The sequence below is a fragment of the Bombina bombina genome, chromosome 9, assembly GCF_027579735.1.
Source record: "Bombina bombina isolate aBomBom1 chromosome 9, aBomBom1.pri, whole genome shotgun sequence".
In the NCBI taxonomy this organism is placed as follows: domain Eukaryota; kingdom Metazoa; phylum Chordata; class Amphibia; order Anura; family Bombinatoridae; genus Bombina; species Bombina bombina.
Genome location: NC_069507.1, coordinates 39,563,244 through 39,576,370, shown reverse-complemented (window position 1 = coordinate 39,576,370; position 13,127 = coordinate 39,563,244). Strand labels below are relative to the sequence as shown.

Sequence of the window (13,127 nt, the reverse complement as noted above, 5' to 3'; positions counted from 1 at the left end):
TCTTGGAAGACGCATCAGCTGACCAAGATTTCAACCAAAGCGCTCTGCGCGCCACAATAGCAAACCCAGAATTCTTAGCCGCTAACCTAGCCAATTGCAAAGTGGCGTCTAGGGTGAAAGAATTAGCCAATTTGAGAGCATTGATTCTGTCCATAATCTCCTCATAAGGAGGAGAATCACTATCGACCGCCTTTACCAGCTCATCGAACCAGAAACATGCGGCTGTAGCGACAGGGACAATGCATGAAATTGGTTGTAGAAGGTAACCCTGCTGAACAAACATCTTTTTAAGTAAACCTTCTAATTTTTTATCCATAGGATCTTTGAAAGCACAACTATCTTCTATGGGTATAGTGGTGCGTTTGTTTAAAGTGGAAACCGCTCCCTCGACCTTGGGGACTGTCTGCCATAAGTCCTTTCTGGGGTCGACCATAGGAAACAATTTTTTAAATATGGGGGGAGGGACGAAAGGAATACCGGGCCTTTCCCATTCTTTATTTACAATGTCCGCCACCCGCTTGGGTATAGGAAAAGCTTCTGGGAGCCCCGGGACCTCTAGGAACTTGTCCATTTTACATAGCTTCTCTGGGATGACCAAATTGTCACAATCATCCAGAGTGGATAATACCTCCTTAAGCAGAGCGCGGAGATGTTCCAACTTAAATTTAAACGTAATCACATCAGGTTCAGCTTGTTGAGAAATGTTCCCTGAATCTGTAATTTCTCCCTCAGACAAAACCTCCCTGGCCCCATCAGACTGGTTTAGGGGCCCTTCAGAACCATTATTATCAGCGTCGTCATGCTCTTCAGTATCTAAAACAGAGCAGTCGCGCTTACGCTGATAAGTGTGCATTTTGGCTAAAATGTTTTTGACAGAATTATCCATTACAGCCGTTAATTGTTGCATAGTAAGGAGTATTGGCGCGCTAGATGTACTAGGGGCCTCCTGAGTGGGCAAGACTCGTGTAGACGAAGGAGGGAATGATGCAGTACCATGCTTACTCCCCTCACTTGAGGAATCATCTTGGGCATCATTGTCATTGTCACATAAATCACATTTATTTAAATGAGAAGGAACTCTGGCTTCCCCACATTCAGAACACAGTCTATCTGGTAGTTCAGACATGTTAAACAGGCATAAACTTGATAACAAAGTACAAAAAACGTTTTAAAATAAAACCGTTACTGTCACTTTAAATTTTAAACTGAACACACTTTATTACTGCAATTGCGAAAAAATATGAAGGAATTGTTCAAAATTCACCAAAATTTCACCACAGTGTCTTAAAGCCTTAAAAGTATTGCACACCAAATTTGGAAGCTTTAACCCTTAAAATAACGGAACCGGAGCCGTTTTTAACTTTAACCCCTTTACAGTCCCTGGTATCTGCTTTGCTGAGACCCAACCAAGCCCAAAGGGGAATACGATACCAAATGACGCCTTCAGAAAGTCTTTTCTATGTATCAGAGCTCCTCACACATGCGACTGCATGTCATGCCTCTCAAAAACAAGTGCGCAACACCGGCGCGAAAATGAGGCTCTGCCTATGATTTGGGAAAGCCCCTAAAGAATAAGGTGTCTAAAAAAGTGCCTGCCGATATAATCTTATCAAAATACCCAGATTAAATGATTCCTCAAGGCTAAATATGTGTTAATAATGAATCGATTTAGCCCAGAAAAAGTCTACAGTCTTAATAAGCCCTTGTGAAGCCCTTATTTACTATCTTAATAAACATGGCTTACCGGATCCCATAGGGAAAATGACAGCTTCCAGCATTACATCGTCTTGTTAGAATGTGTCATACCTCAAGCAGCAAGAGACTGCTCACTGTTCCCCCAACTGAAGTTAATTCCTCTCAACAGTCCTGTGTGGAACAGCCATGGATTTTAGTAACGGTTGCTAAAATCATTTTCCTCATACAAACAGAAATCTTCATCTCTTTTCTGTTTCTGAGTAAATAGTACATACCAGCACTATTTTAAAATAACAAACTCTTGATTGAATAATAAAAACTACAGTTAAACACTAAAAAACTCTAAGCCATCTCCGTGGAGATGTTGCCTGTACAACGGCAAAGAGAATGACTGGGGTAGGCGGAGCCTAGGAGGGATCATGTGACCAGCTTTGCTGGGCTCTTTGCCATTTCCTGTTGGGGAAGAGAATATCCCACAAGTAAGGATGACGCCGTGGACCGGACACACCTATGTTGGAGAAATTACAGTTTTAATAGCTTTTAAAACATGTATTTTGTTTGCAGGTTTTTGCAATGCAGCAAATATTCCCTGATGCATAAAAAAATCATTGACTTGAATGTCCCTTTAATATTTTTATTATAAGTCAAAATATTATCCTGGCTACTTCTATTCAAATATAATCACACTGAGCCTGCCATGTAAAATTATAATATGCATTTAGTTCTTGTACAAATGATTCTGTAATCACATCCATTGAAGATCAGTAAGTGGATCTATGATTGAATTATTTAATTTGCTCACAATTTTCTTAACTATAATTACTAATTTTCTGAAATATAGTTTGATATAATCATCATTATACAAAACATTACCCAGCAAAAGCCACAAGGGCTACTGTTGAATATGGTGCCCAGGATATAACATAAAGGAGAATGACAATCAAAGCAATTTTTGCCATTTTCCATTCATTCTTCATTTTCTGATATTTTTTCTGAGATTGCTTGTTGTCATCAGAACCAATCTTCTGAACAGCTCTGTTATAAAAAGAGAGAGGCAGTGATGGATATATCAGGATATTTAGCACAAAGAATTTACAAGTGGCAAAAGAGTTCATCAGAGGACAGTCAAGAGGGATAACTCAATATTTATGGGTAGTTGTTAAAGCAGAAGAAATAGATAACTGACTCATAAATATGACATAAAAGCATAGAAAGCTTAGCCATTTTAACCAAAGGGAAATCAGTATTTATTTGTAAGATCAAAAAGGAATTGATTATACTTATAAGAGGCTCTGAAACTAGAATACAATCTGAAAACAATTTGTGTGTTTTTCCCCCCTCTCTTTTCTGGGGAGGACTAAATAGAAAAATAGGCATTGATAAATTGCTTATGTCTTGACATTTCTATATTACATTGAATTGATTGATGATAATGACAAAGGCAAAATGTTTATGTTGGTTTTATATTGTGAGTTTTTGTTTAATGCTGTCATGTTATTATTTTCACCTTGCTAAAATAAAATAATATAAAAAATAATTTAATTTGTGAACATAATACAATTTGAGGACAGATAAGAATCAAAAGTGCAATCTTACCTGCCTATTTATTTATCTGCATGGGCGTCTGGCCTGCACGCCCTCCCTGAAATTTTACTCTTTATTTCCAAGTACAAGCATCTACTTTATTCACTGTTTTGATGCCAATGGAGCACCTTAATTAAAATGTGCTTCTCATTTGTACATTTCATTTCTTAATACACAGGTTGTTCTTGGGGCAATTTATTTATTTATTTATGTTCCTTCCCTGAAAAAATTACCTGCATATGACCATGCTTATCAGATCAATAGGTTTAAATAATTCTCAAGATAGCCTTATGAATATGCCAAGTGCTACTGAGGTTGCTTACATTTGATATATATATATATATATATATATATATATATATATATATATATATATATATATATATATATATATATATAAATAATAAGATCACAGTAGAGAATTCAAAAAAAAGATGAATCTCACTACTGGGAGCCTAGGCTGCGCACACTTGTAATGAATTTAAAGTGGATGGTAATGTTTTATCTTATGGTAACAATTTACAGAGATAATAACAGTTGGTATATTATATATAAATTAGTAATAACAAGTATACTTATCACACTCTGCAAATTTTCTGCAAATTTTCCTGGAGAGAGGTGAGAGAGAAGGAAAACAACAATGTCCTTCTGAGATTCAATGAAATTTCAAGCTGCTGGGTGAATCCGTGCTGCTCGTTGAGGTACCACTCAAGGTTCAATTTGAGTGAAGGAAATACAGCTGCAAATATCTAGAAGAACAAGCGCACAGATACACTATTCATAGTGCAAATCAATTTAATATTAAAAAGGCAAATAGCAAATAAACAACATTCAGGAGTAAATACTACTCACAAGGGGAACCCCAATCATATGAGGTAAGTAATGTCTGTCGGATCCTTAAAGTGTCCCCACTTATTCCAGGCAACAGTCACAGTTATGTCTCCACTTAGGTATAGGTTAGTAAGTCCCAAAAGGTAGGAGAATCTCCTTATGGCAAACAAGTCCTCAGTGTTTAACAGAGGTAGCGGTCGATGTTACAAAGGTAATCCTGTCCGTCTTACCGCTCCTGTTGTTTGTTAAACAAACCGAGGCTGTGCAATGAGTTTTTCTTGCAAACCAGCATGGATCCGTAGCTCTGTAGATCAACGTAGTAGCGTCTGTTCAGAGCTCTCCTTTCCTCCTGTTGGCTTGAGATTCACAAAGCAAAGGAGAGCTCTGAACAGACGCTACAATGTTAAAAAGGACAGGATTACCTTTTTAACATTGACCGCTACCTCTGTTAAACACTGAGGACTTGTTTGCCATAAGGAGATTCTCCTACCTTTTGGGACTTACTAACCTATACCTAAGTGGAGACATAACTGTGACTGTTTCCTGGAATAAGTGGGGACACTTTAAGGATCCAACAGACATTACTTACCTCATATGATTGGGGTTCCCCTTGTGAGTAGTATTTACTCCTGAATGTTGTTTATTTGCTATTTGCCTTTTTAATATTAAATTGATTTGCACTATGAATAGTGTATCTGTGCGCTTGTTCTTCTAGATATTTGCAGATATATATATATATATATATATTAGGCAAAAAATATATATATACCGTAGGCAAGGGTGAAGTAAAATGTTCCTTTATTGATATTTCCAAGTAGGATAAAAACAAACCAGGAGGTCAACACCAGGAGGTCCAAAAGTAAAACGCGCACACTTAAAGACAGTATAAGTATGCTAACATGTTTCGGCCGGTGGCCACTGTTAGCATACTTATACTCTCTGTAAGTGTGTGTGTTTTACTTTGGTTCTCCTGGTTTGTTTTTATCCTACTTGGAAATATCAATAAAGGAACATTTTACTTCACCCTTGCCTACGGTATATATCTTTTTTTTGCCTACTTTACATGGACCAGGTAACCGTAGGCTAAGGGAGCTCCCAGATTGCCTCTTACTCAGAGCGAGAATTGCTATGGGATTCCACTATTGGTTGTCTACAACATGTGATCAGACACACCTCCTTCAGCTGTTTACTACGGCGCTACAAATGCTGTGGATGCAGGCGGCTCCTGAGCATTAGAAGGCTTACTTTCCTGGCCTGGATTCCGGTTTTGAACACCTTAATGCGGTGAGTGGATACAGCTACATGCTGTTGTGCATAGACTGCTCTTGTTTGTCCATACTCCCGCTGGTGTGATAAGTTTATGTCTCTTCTCAGCTCACGGCTGACATATATTGGAGGTTCCCTGCTCAGATATAATCTGTACTTTCTACTCTCTGGGGGATTTGTCTAATTTCACATTTTGAGGACCATGGTCCCACTGACAACGTCAAGGGGCACTGGTCACTTCACCATTTATGTGACGTATTCCGGTTTAGTCCATAAGTGCATACTCCTCTCACTTTGACTTTTATATATAAATATATATATATATATATATACAGTGGGGTAAAAAAGTATTTAGTCAGCCACCAATTGTGCAAGTTCTCCCACTTAAGAAGATGAGAGAGGCCTGTAATTTTCATAATAGGTATACCTCAACTATGAGAGACAAAATGTGGAAACAAATCTAGACAATCGCATTGTCTGATTTGGAAAGAATTTATTTGCAAATTATGGTGGAAAATAAGTATTTGGTCAATATCAAAAGTTCATCTAAATACTTTGTTATATATTCTTTGTTGACAATGACAGAGGCAAACGTTTTCTGTAAGTCTTCACAAGGTTGTCACAGCTGGTATGTTGGCCCATTCCTGCATGCAGATCTCCTCTAAAGCAGTGATGTTTGGGGCTGTCGCTGGGCAACACAGACTTTCAACTCCCTCCAAAGGTTTTCTATGGGGTTGAGATCTGGAGACTGGCTAGGCCACTCCAGGACCTTGAAATGCTTCTTATGAAGCCACTCCTTTGTTGCCCGGGCAGTGTGTTTGGGATCATTGTCATGATGAAAGACCCAGCCAAGTTTCATCTTCAATGTCCTTGCTGATGGAAGGAGGTTTGCACTCAAAATCTCAGGATACATGGCCCCATTCATTCTTTCATGTACACCGATCAGTCGTCCTGTTCCCTTTGCAGAGAAACAGCCCCAGAGCATGATGTTTACAACCCCATGCTTCACAGTAGGTATGGTGTTCTTTGGTTGCAACTCAGCATTCTTTCTCCTCCAAACACGACGAGTTGTGTTTCTACCAAACAGTTTTACTTTGGTTTCATCTGACCATATGACATTCTCCCAATCCGTTTCTGGATCTTCCAAAGGCTCTCTAGCATACTTCAGATGGCCCGGACATGTACTGGCTTAAGCAGGGAGACACGTCTGGCACTGCACGTCCCTGGCGGCGTAGTGTGTTACTGATGGTAGCCTTTGATACGTTGGTCCCAGCTCTCTGCGGGTCATTCACTAGGTCCCCCTGTGTGGTTCTGGGATGTTTGCTCACCGTTCTTGTAATCATTTTGACCCCATGGGGTGAGATCTTGCGTGGAGCCCCAGATCGAGGGAGATTATCAGTGGTCTTGTATGTCTTCCATTTTTTAATTATTGCTCCCACAGTTGATTTCTTCACACCAAGCTGCTTGCCTATTGCAGATTCAGTCTTCCCAGCCTGGTGCAGGTCTACAATTTTGTTTCTGGTATCCTTCGACAGCTCTTTGGTCTTCACCATAGTGGAGTTTGGAGTGTAACTGTTTGAGGTTGTGGACAGGTGTCTTTTATACTGATAACAAGTTCAAACAGGTGCCATTAATACAGGTAATGAGTGGAGGACAGAGGAGCCTCTTAAAGAAGAAGATACAGGTCTTTGAGAGCCAGAAATCTTGCTTGTTTGTAGGTGACCAAATACTTATTTTCCATCATAATATGCAAATAAATTATTTTCCAAATCAGACAATGTGATTGTCTGGATTTGTTTCCACATTTTGTCTCTCATAGTTGAGGTATACCTATGATGAAAATTACATCAAGTGGGAGAATTTGCACAATTGGTGGCTGACTAAATACTTTTTTTTGTCCCACTGTATATATATATATATATTTATATATATATATATATATATATATATACATATATATATATATACACCCACAGTAAATATAAAATTCAAGTGACCCTTCAGTTGAGAGAGAATATACATGGATGTATAGATACATATGTGTCTAAGATATTGATGTATTTTCAGATCCCTTTGCATGTGTCTGGCTCTAAACCTAGTATCTAACTGCCATGTTTGTTTGTTGGATAACCAGAGGTTCAAGTGAAAGAGGAGCTTCCCCTCTTTCCAATTACCACAAGTTACAAGAGTGTCTGACTTAAGGGCTCTTTTACTGCCTATCTCTGGGATCAGGTTCCTGACATTTCCCCAAGGCAGCAGGTGATTCATCCCTTCTTGCATTCTTTGTCATGGATGCCCATGGTGCTTACCATTTCTGCTGGAAGTCTATACTATGGGGTAGATTTAATAAGCAGCGGATGCTGATGTCTATACCCAAAGTTTCAGGCTCACCTAAAACGTAAGTTAAGAAGCAGCGGTCGAAAGACCGCTGCTCCTTAACTTCTCTGGCACCTTTCAGGTGGTGGACTACAATCATCCTGATCCGACACAATCAGGATGATTGACACCCCCTGCTAGCGGCTGATTGGCCTTGAATGTGCAGGGGGGCGGCATTGCACAAGCATTTCACAAGAAATGCGTGTGCAATGTTAAATGTCGACAGCGTATGCTATCAGTATTTAGTGATGTTGGGTGGACATGATACTCTACAGCGAATCATGTCCGCCCGGCACTTGTTAAATCTACCCCTAAGTGTCAATAACTGTTTTTATAGAGAAATCTTTAAGCAGTTTACGGCTAAATCAGATGCTACTGAGTTTCAAATCATGCAACCATTTTTTATTTCCTAATTTTTATAAAGGGTGAGGTTAAACAGTGATTTGTACCATAGTAAAATGGTAAAACTTACATGTAATAGTAGGATCCTGCTTGCTTTATGTGTAGAATTATTGCATTGTGTCTTGTGAGGTTGTTCACCTATTCCCCAGCTAAAAAACTGGACACTATCCAGCGGTGTGCATGTATTTACTTAACATGGAATTGCCTTGGTTGTTATTCAAATTGACACCCATTTTGCTCCTTCAACATCATCAATAGAATCTAGAAATATTATTATTTTTCTATAAACTTTACCTACACAATTAAGTAACAATGCTGAGAATCAATGTATCACCAAACTTGACGTTTCAAATACCAACTATAATGACTCACCTGTCAGTATGTTTGATGGCCTTGAATATAAAGATATAACAGTATATAATAACAAACAGTGGGATAAAAAACACAAAACAGAACAGAAGCATTGTGTAGGCTCTAACAGAAGGAGTGAAGGTCATATAGTCCCAGGTGCACGATGTCAGAAGACCTTCCGGAACATAAGCACCTTGAAAAAAACATAAAACAATTTGACTCATACTTATAACATTTACCATATATTAGTGATATATTATTTATTAGAATCTGACAAAGACCACATAGCTCTGCATTATGTGTTTTTTTAGACATGGTTCCTCCTGTAATCTTATTGTGTTCAAGTACTAATACGATTCCAAGAGAAAGTGTTCACATAACTTCATTTTTTATAAAAAAAAACCTAAGACGTCTAATCCTTGCTGCTTAAATAACTGAAAATTAATTGCAAGCCAATAATCTCATATACTAAGCTCTTACTTAAGATTCAACTGTTAGTCAACCCTGAGGTTGCACTGTCTGAATTCTTATTCATGGTATCTGTCAAGAATACGTAGTAATTGGGAAAGTATTCAACTTACTCCAACCAAAAAATGGAGGGAGACTCCAAGCCAAGGAATACAGCCAAACGCCTGAAAGGATTATTGCAGCCCGTTTTTTGGATATCTTTCCGATGGAAGCGAGCGGACGTGTAATTACGAAATACCTATCCACAGAGATCACCATCAAAGTAATCATAGACGTGATGCCAAACAGCGCACCGCAGAAGGCATATAACTCACAGCCTATTAATACAAAACACAGGTTAAATAACCATTGTATATTTCTAAGAGCTGATTTATGGATTAATATATGTAAAATTAAAGAGACATATTTTTTTTTATAAACAGATGTTCATGTACTGACAAAAAATATTTTTTTATGTCTTTGAGGTGTGCCTCTTTGTCCACCAATAGCAGTGGGTGTTGTGCTTATTAGCCAGTGAGCAGTTTTACATAAACATTCACTTCCTGTTAGCTTAAAAATTAAATAAAACATCAACTCTTTTTTTTTTTGTGCAAAAATATTTTTAACATGTTTAAACAGTAACATATGAATGCTAGAAAAAGTTTTGAGTTGTTTGTGGTTTTTAAAGGGACATTCAGTTCAGAAACATATATCAAAGATTATGAAAAGAAACAATTGAAATGTGTATGTTTGTGCACAAAGAGACTGCTCACTGGCTAATAACGACAACTCCTGAGCCTCATAGGTGGGGGAGTCACATACCCTGAATCATAAAATACATTTTAGAATGTCCTCTTTTACAACAAATTACTTTAAAGTCTCTTTAATATAGATTATGGCATTTGAAGAGCGCAGAGAAAAGCATTAAAGGGATATCCAGACAGTACAAAAATTAGATGCTTTGATTGCAACTCTGCAAGTCTATGTGCAAGATACAGCTAATGGACTGCAGAGAACTGCTGGTCCTAAGCAGACATGGCAGCTAATTGGTTGTGCGACTGCTGTTGCTTATTAGCTCACTGTCTGTATCTGGTCGGGACCAGCCATTCTCTACAGCTCCCAGGTGCTACTATGTATTTAACCCATTGGTGGTTAAACACATAAACCTACTGAGTCAGTAGCATTAACATTAGGTTTTCTAACAAATTAGGGCATGTCATTTCTGCACTACAACGTCCCTTTAATGACCTTTAAAAAGAAGAGGTATTTTCTTGGTTGTGCATCATGTAATATTACATATAGTTCTACTGATAATTCCACTTACTACATCTACAGTCTATTTGTTACAAATGTGACACCACACAAAATACTATAACAATGACATTCAATATTTCCAACAGTGAAGTCAAAATTAAACTTTTATGATTTAGACAGAGTATACCATTTAAAACAACTTTCCACTTTACTTCTATTATCAAATTTGATTTGTTCCTTTGATATCCTTTTTTGAATAAAGCTAAGTAGGCTGATAGGAGCTCAGGAGCGTGCACATGTCTTTTGCAGTCTATGGCATCAGTGTTTGGATCTATTGTATAACAGTGCTATAAACAATGTTGCAAACACTGCTGCCAGATGGCTAGATACGTGCACGCTCCTGAGCTCACCTAATAATAATCTTTAACAAAGGATAGCAACAGAACTAAGCCAAATTGATAAGGTAAGTAAATTGGAAAATTGTTTTAAATAGTATGCTCTATTTAATCCATTCAAATTTAATTTTGCCTTTTCTGTCAACTTAAATTTAAAATGCTGCCCTATCCATGTCAATACTTTAATTAATAATGCAGAATATATTAACGGACACAAAATCCAATTTCTTTTCATAACTCAGATAGAGTGTACATTTAAAAACAAAAGAAAAAATTGCTTCTATTACCAAAATGACTTTGTTCTCTTGGTGTCCTTGAAGAGGGTACCTAGGTATGCTCAGTAGTATGAATGCTTCTGAAGAGCTCTATAGCTTCCATTTTGTAACAAAGGTAACAACAGTGATGTAAAAACTGCTGCCATATAGTTTTCCAGACACAGTAACACTACTGAGCATACCTAGGTATGCTCTTCAAGGACACCAAGAGAACAAAGTAAACTGGAAAGTTTTTTTCAAATGTAGGCTCTTTCTGAATCAGCAAAAATAAAAAATAAAAGAGGCTTTCTGTCCCTTTAAGCACTTTAAACACTAACAAAGCATCAGTTGTGAAAATGAATTGTAGTCTCATCTCTCCAACACCCCCCCCCCCCCAGACACTTATCAATATTATTTATGTCTGCAGGGATGCAGTGTATTAGTAATGCATTTATATAACACTATGGGAGCTTATGTAAAGCTATTATGTATCTGTTCAGAATGTCTAGTATTTCTGTACATGCAAATACATTTTTCTAGCTACAAGATTACAAACTCACTGGCGGAATTGTTGTACCTAAATTGTAATATATTATATTAAAATATTTCTCTCTCACCATGTGTATTTGCATAAAAGGTAGGTAAGGTAGATATCTATATAATGTATATGAATGTATTTAGGTGCGCATAGAAAACGAAAGGGACAATTATATGCTCTAATTTGGTGCAGTGTGTATGTTTTGCACTTGTCACTGTGAAATTCTATGGGCTAGATTACAAGTAGTACAGGGTACATGATCTTTTGTTTGGCCTTGTGCAAAAAATAACACAAGGGGCCAGATTATGAGTGGAGCACAAACATTCGCGCACAAGCTTTATCGGGTTTTTACGTTTGCGCGCACGTTTAATTGCATTGGGGCCCTTTGCAGTTAAATAGATGAAAACATGTAAAAATATATTTATGCAATATTCATTTTTAATAAAGTGTACACTGTGGGGCTGATGTTAGTGTGGAGCAGAAAGATCGTTAGTAACCTTGGTGAGGGCAGTCTAAGTTGAGTGTTGTGGACGGAAGCCAGATTGCAGGTGGTCAAGCAATGATTTGGAGGATAGGAAGCGGGTTAGGCAATCGAAAACTATTTTTTTCAGGAATTTTGAAGCTAGTGGAAGCTGTGATAAGGGTTGGTAGTTTGCAGGAGAATTGGGGTCGAGGTAGGGTTTTGTGAGGATGGGGGTGACCTTTGCATGTTTGATGGATGATGGAAATGAACCAGTAGTAAGGGATCTGTTGAATATGTGAGTAAGAGCTGGGGTGAGGGTAGAAGACAGAGAAGGTATTAGATGTGAAGGGATAGGGTCAAGTGGGTAGGTAGTGAGGTGTGAGGAAGATATTAGGGAACTCACTTTATTCTCAGTGGTTGGGGGGAAGGTACTGAGAGTGGTGGAGGGGGTGACCGGGGGCGGAGCTGGAAGGTTGCAGTCTTGTGGTGGGATGTTACTTTGGATGGTAAGTGTTTTGTTGAAAAAGCAGTCTGCCAAGTCTTGAGCACTAAAGGCAGATGAAGAGGGTGGTGCAGGTGGATAGAGGAGAGTGTTAAAAATGTAGAAGAGACATTTAGGGTTTGAGGAGTGATAAGATATGAGAGAAGAGGAGTAGTTTTGCTTGGCTAAGTGAAAGGCAGAGGAGTAAGAATGAAGAATGAAATTATAGTGTAGGAAATCGGGTTCAGAGAGGGATTTCCTCCAGGTACGTTCAGCAACACGGGAGCATTTTTGTAGATACCGTGTTTGCTGAGAGTGCCAGGGCTGGAGCTGACGACGTGGGGTTTTGTGTATTTATGGAGGAGCAAGGGTGTTGAGTGCAGAGGACAGAGTATTGTTATAGTGGTTTGTAGCAAGGTTAGGGTAGGGTACCGTGGAAGTGTGGGGGAGGCATTTTTTGAATAAGGTTAGAAAGTTGGAGAGGATCCACAGTGTGCAGATTTCTGCAGGGGAGAGAAATAGGTTTAGTATGTACATTGAGATTATAGGTGAGCAGATGGTGGTCTGAGATGGGAAATGGGCGACGGGTGACATCAGAAGGGAAGCAGAGGTAGAAAATACCAGATCAAGAGAGTGTCCGTCGTGGGGAGTAGGGAATAGGGTGAATTGTGAGAGACCAAAGGAGTTTGTGAGTGAGAGAAGTTTAGAGGCAGCAGGGGCAGATGGGTTATCAATGGGGATGCTGAAGTCCCCTAGTATTAGAGCAGGTGTATTTGTAGAGAGAAAGTAA

General features: G+C 38.5%; 1 protein-coding gene across 1 annotated transcript in view; it reads right to left on the bottom strand.

The window, feature by feature from the left end:
- Positions 1-13,127, bottom strand: part of OPN4 (opsin 4) — a 106,460-nt gene that overhangs the window by 61,436 nt on the left and 31,897 nt on the right. Inside the window, exons 5-7 of the mRNA XM_053692864.1 lie at positions 9,087-9,290; positions 8,527-8,698; positions 2,569-2,730 (exon numbers count right to left, since the gene is read on the bottom strand). Coding sequence (XP_053548839.1) covers positions 2,569-2,730; positions 8,527-8,698; positions 9,087-9,290 — 538 coding nt within the window. The remainder of the gene's footprint in view (positions 1-2,568; positions 2,731-8,526; positions 8,699-9,086; positions 9,291-13,127) is intronic.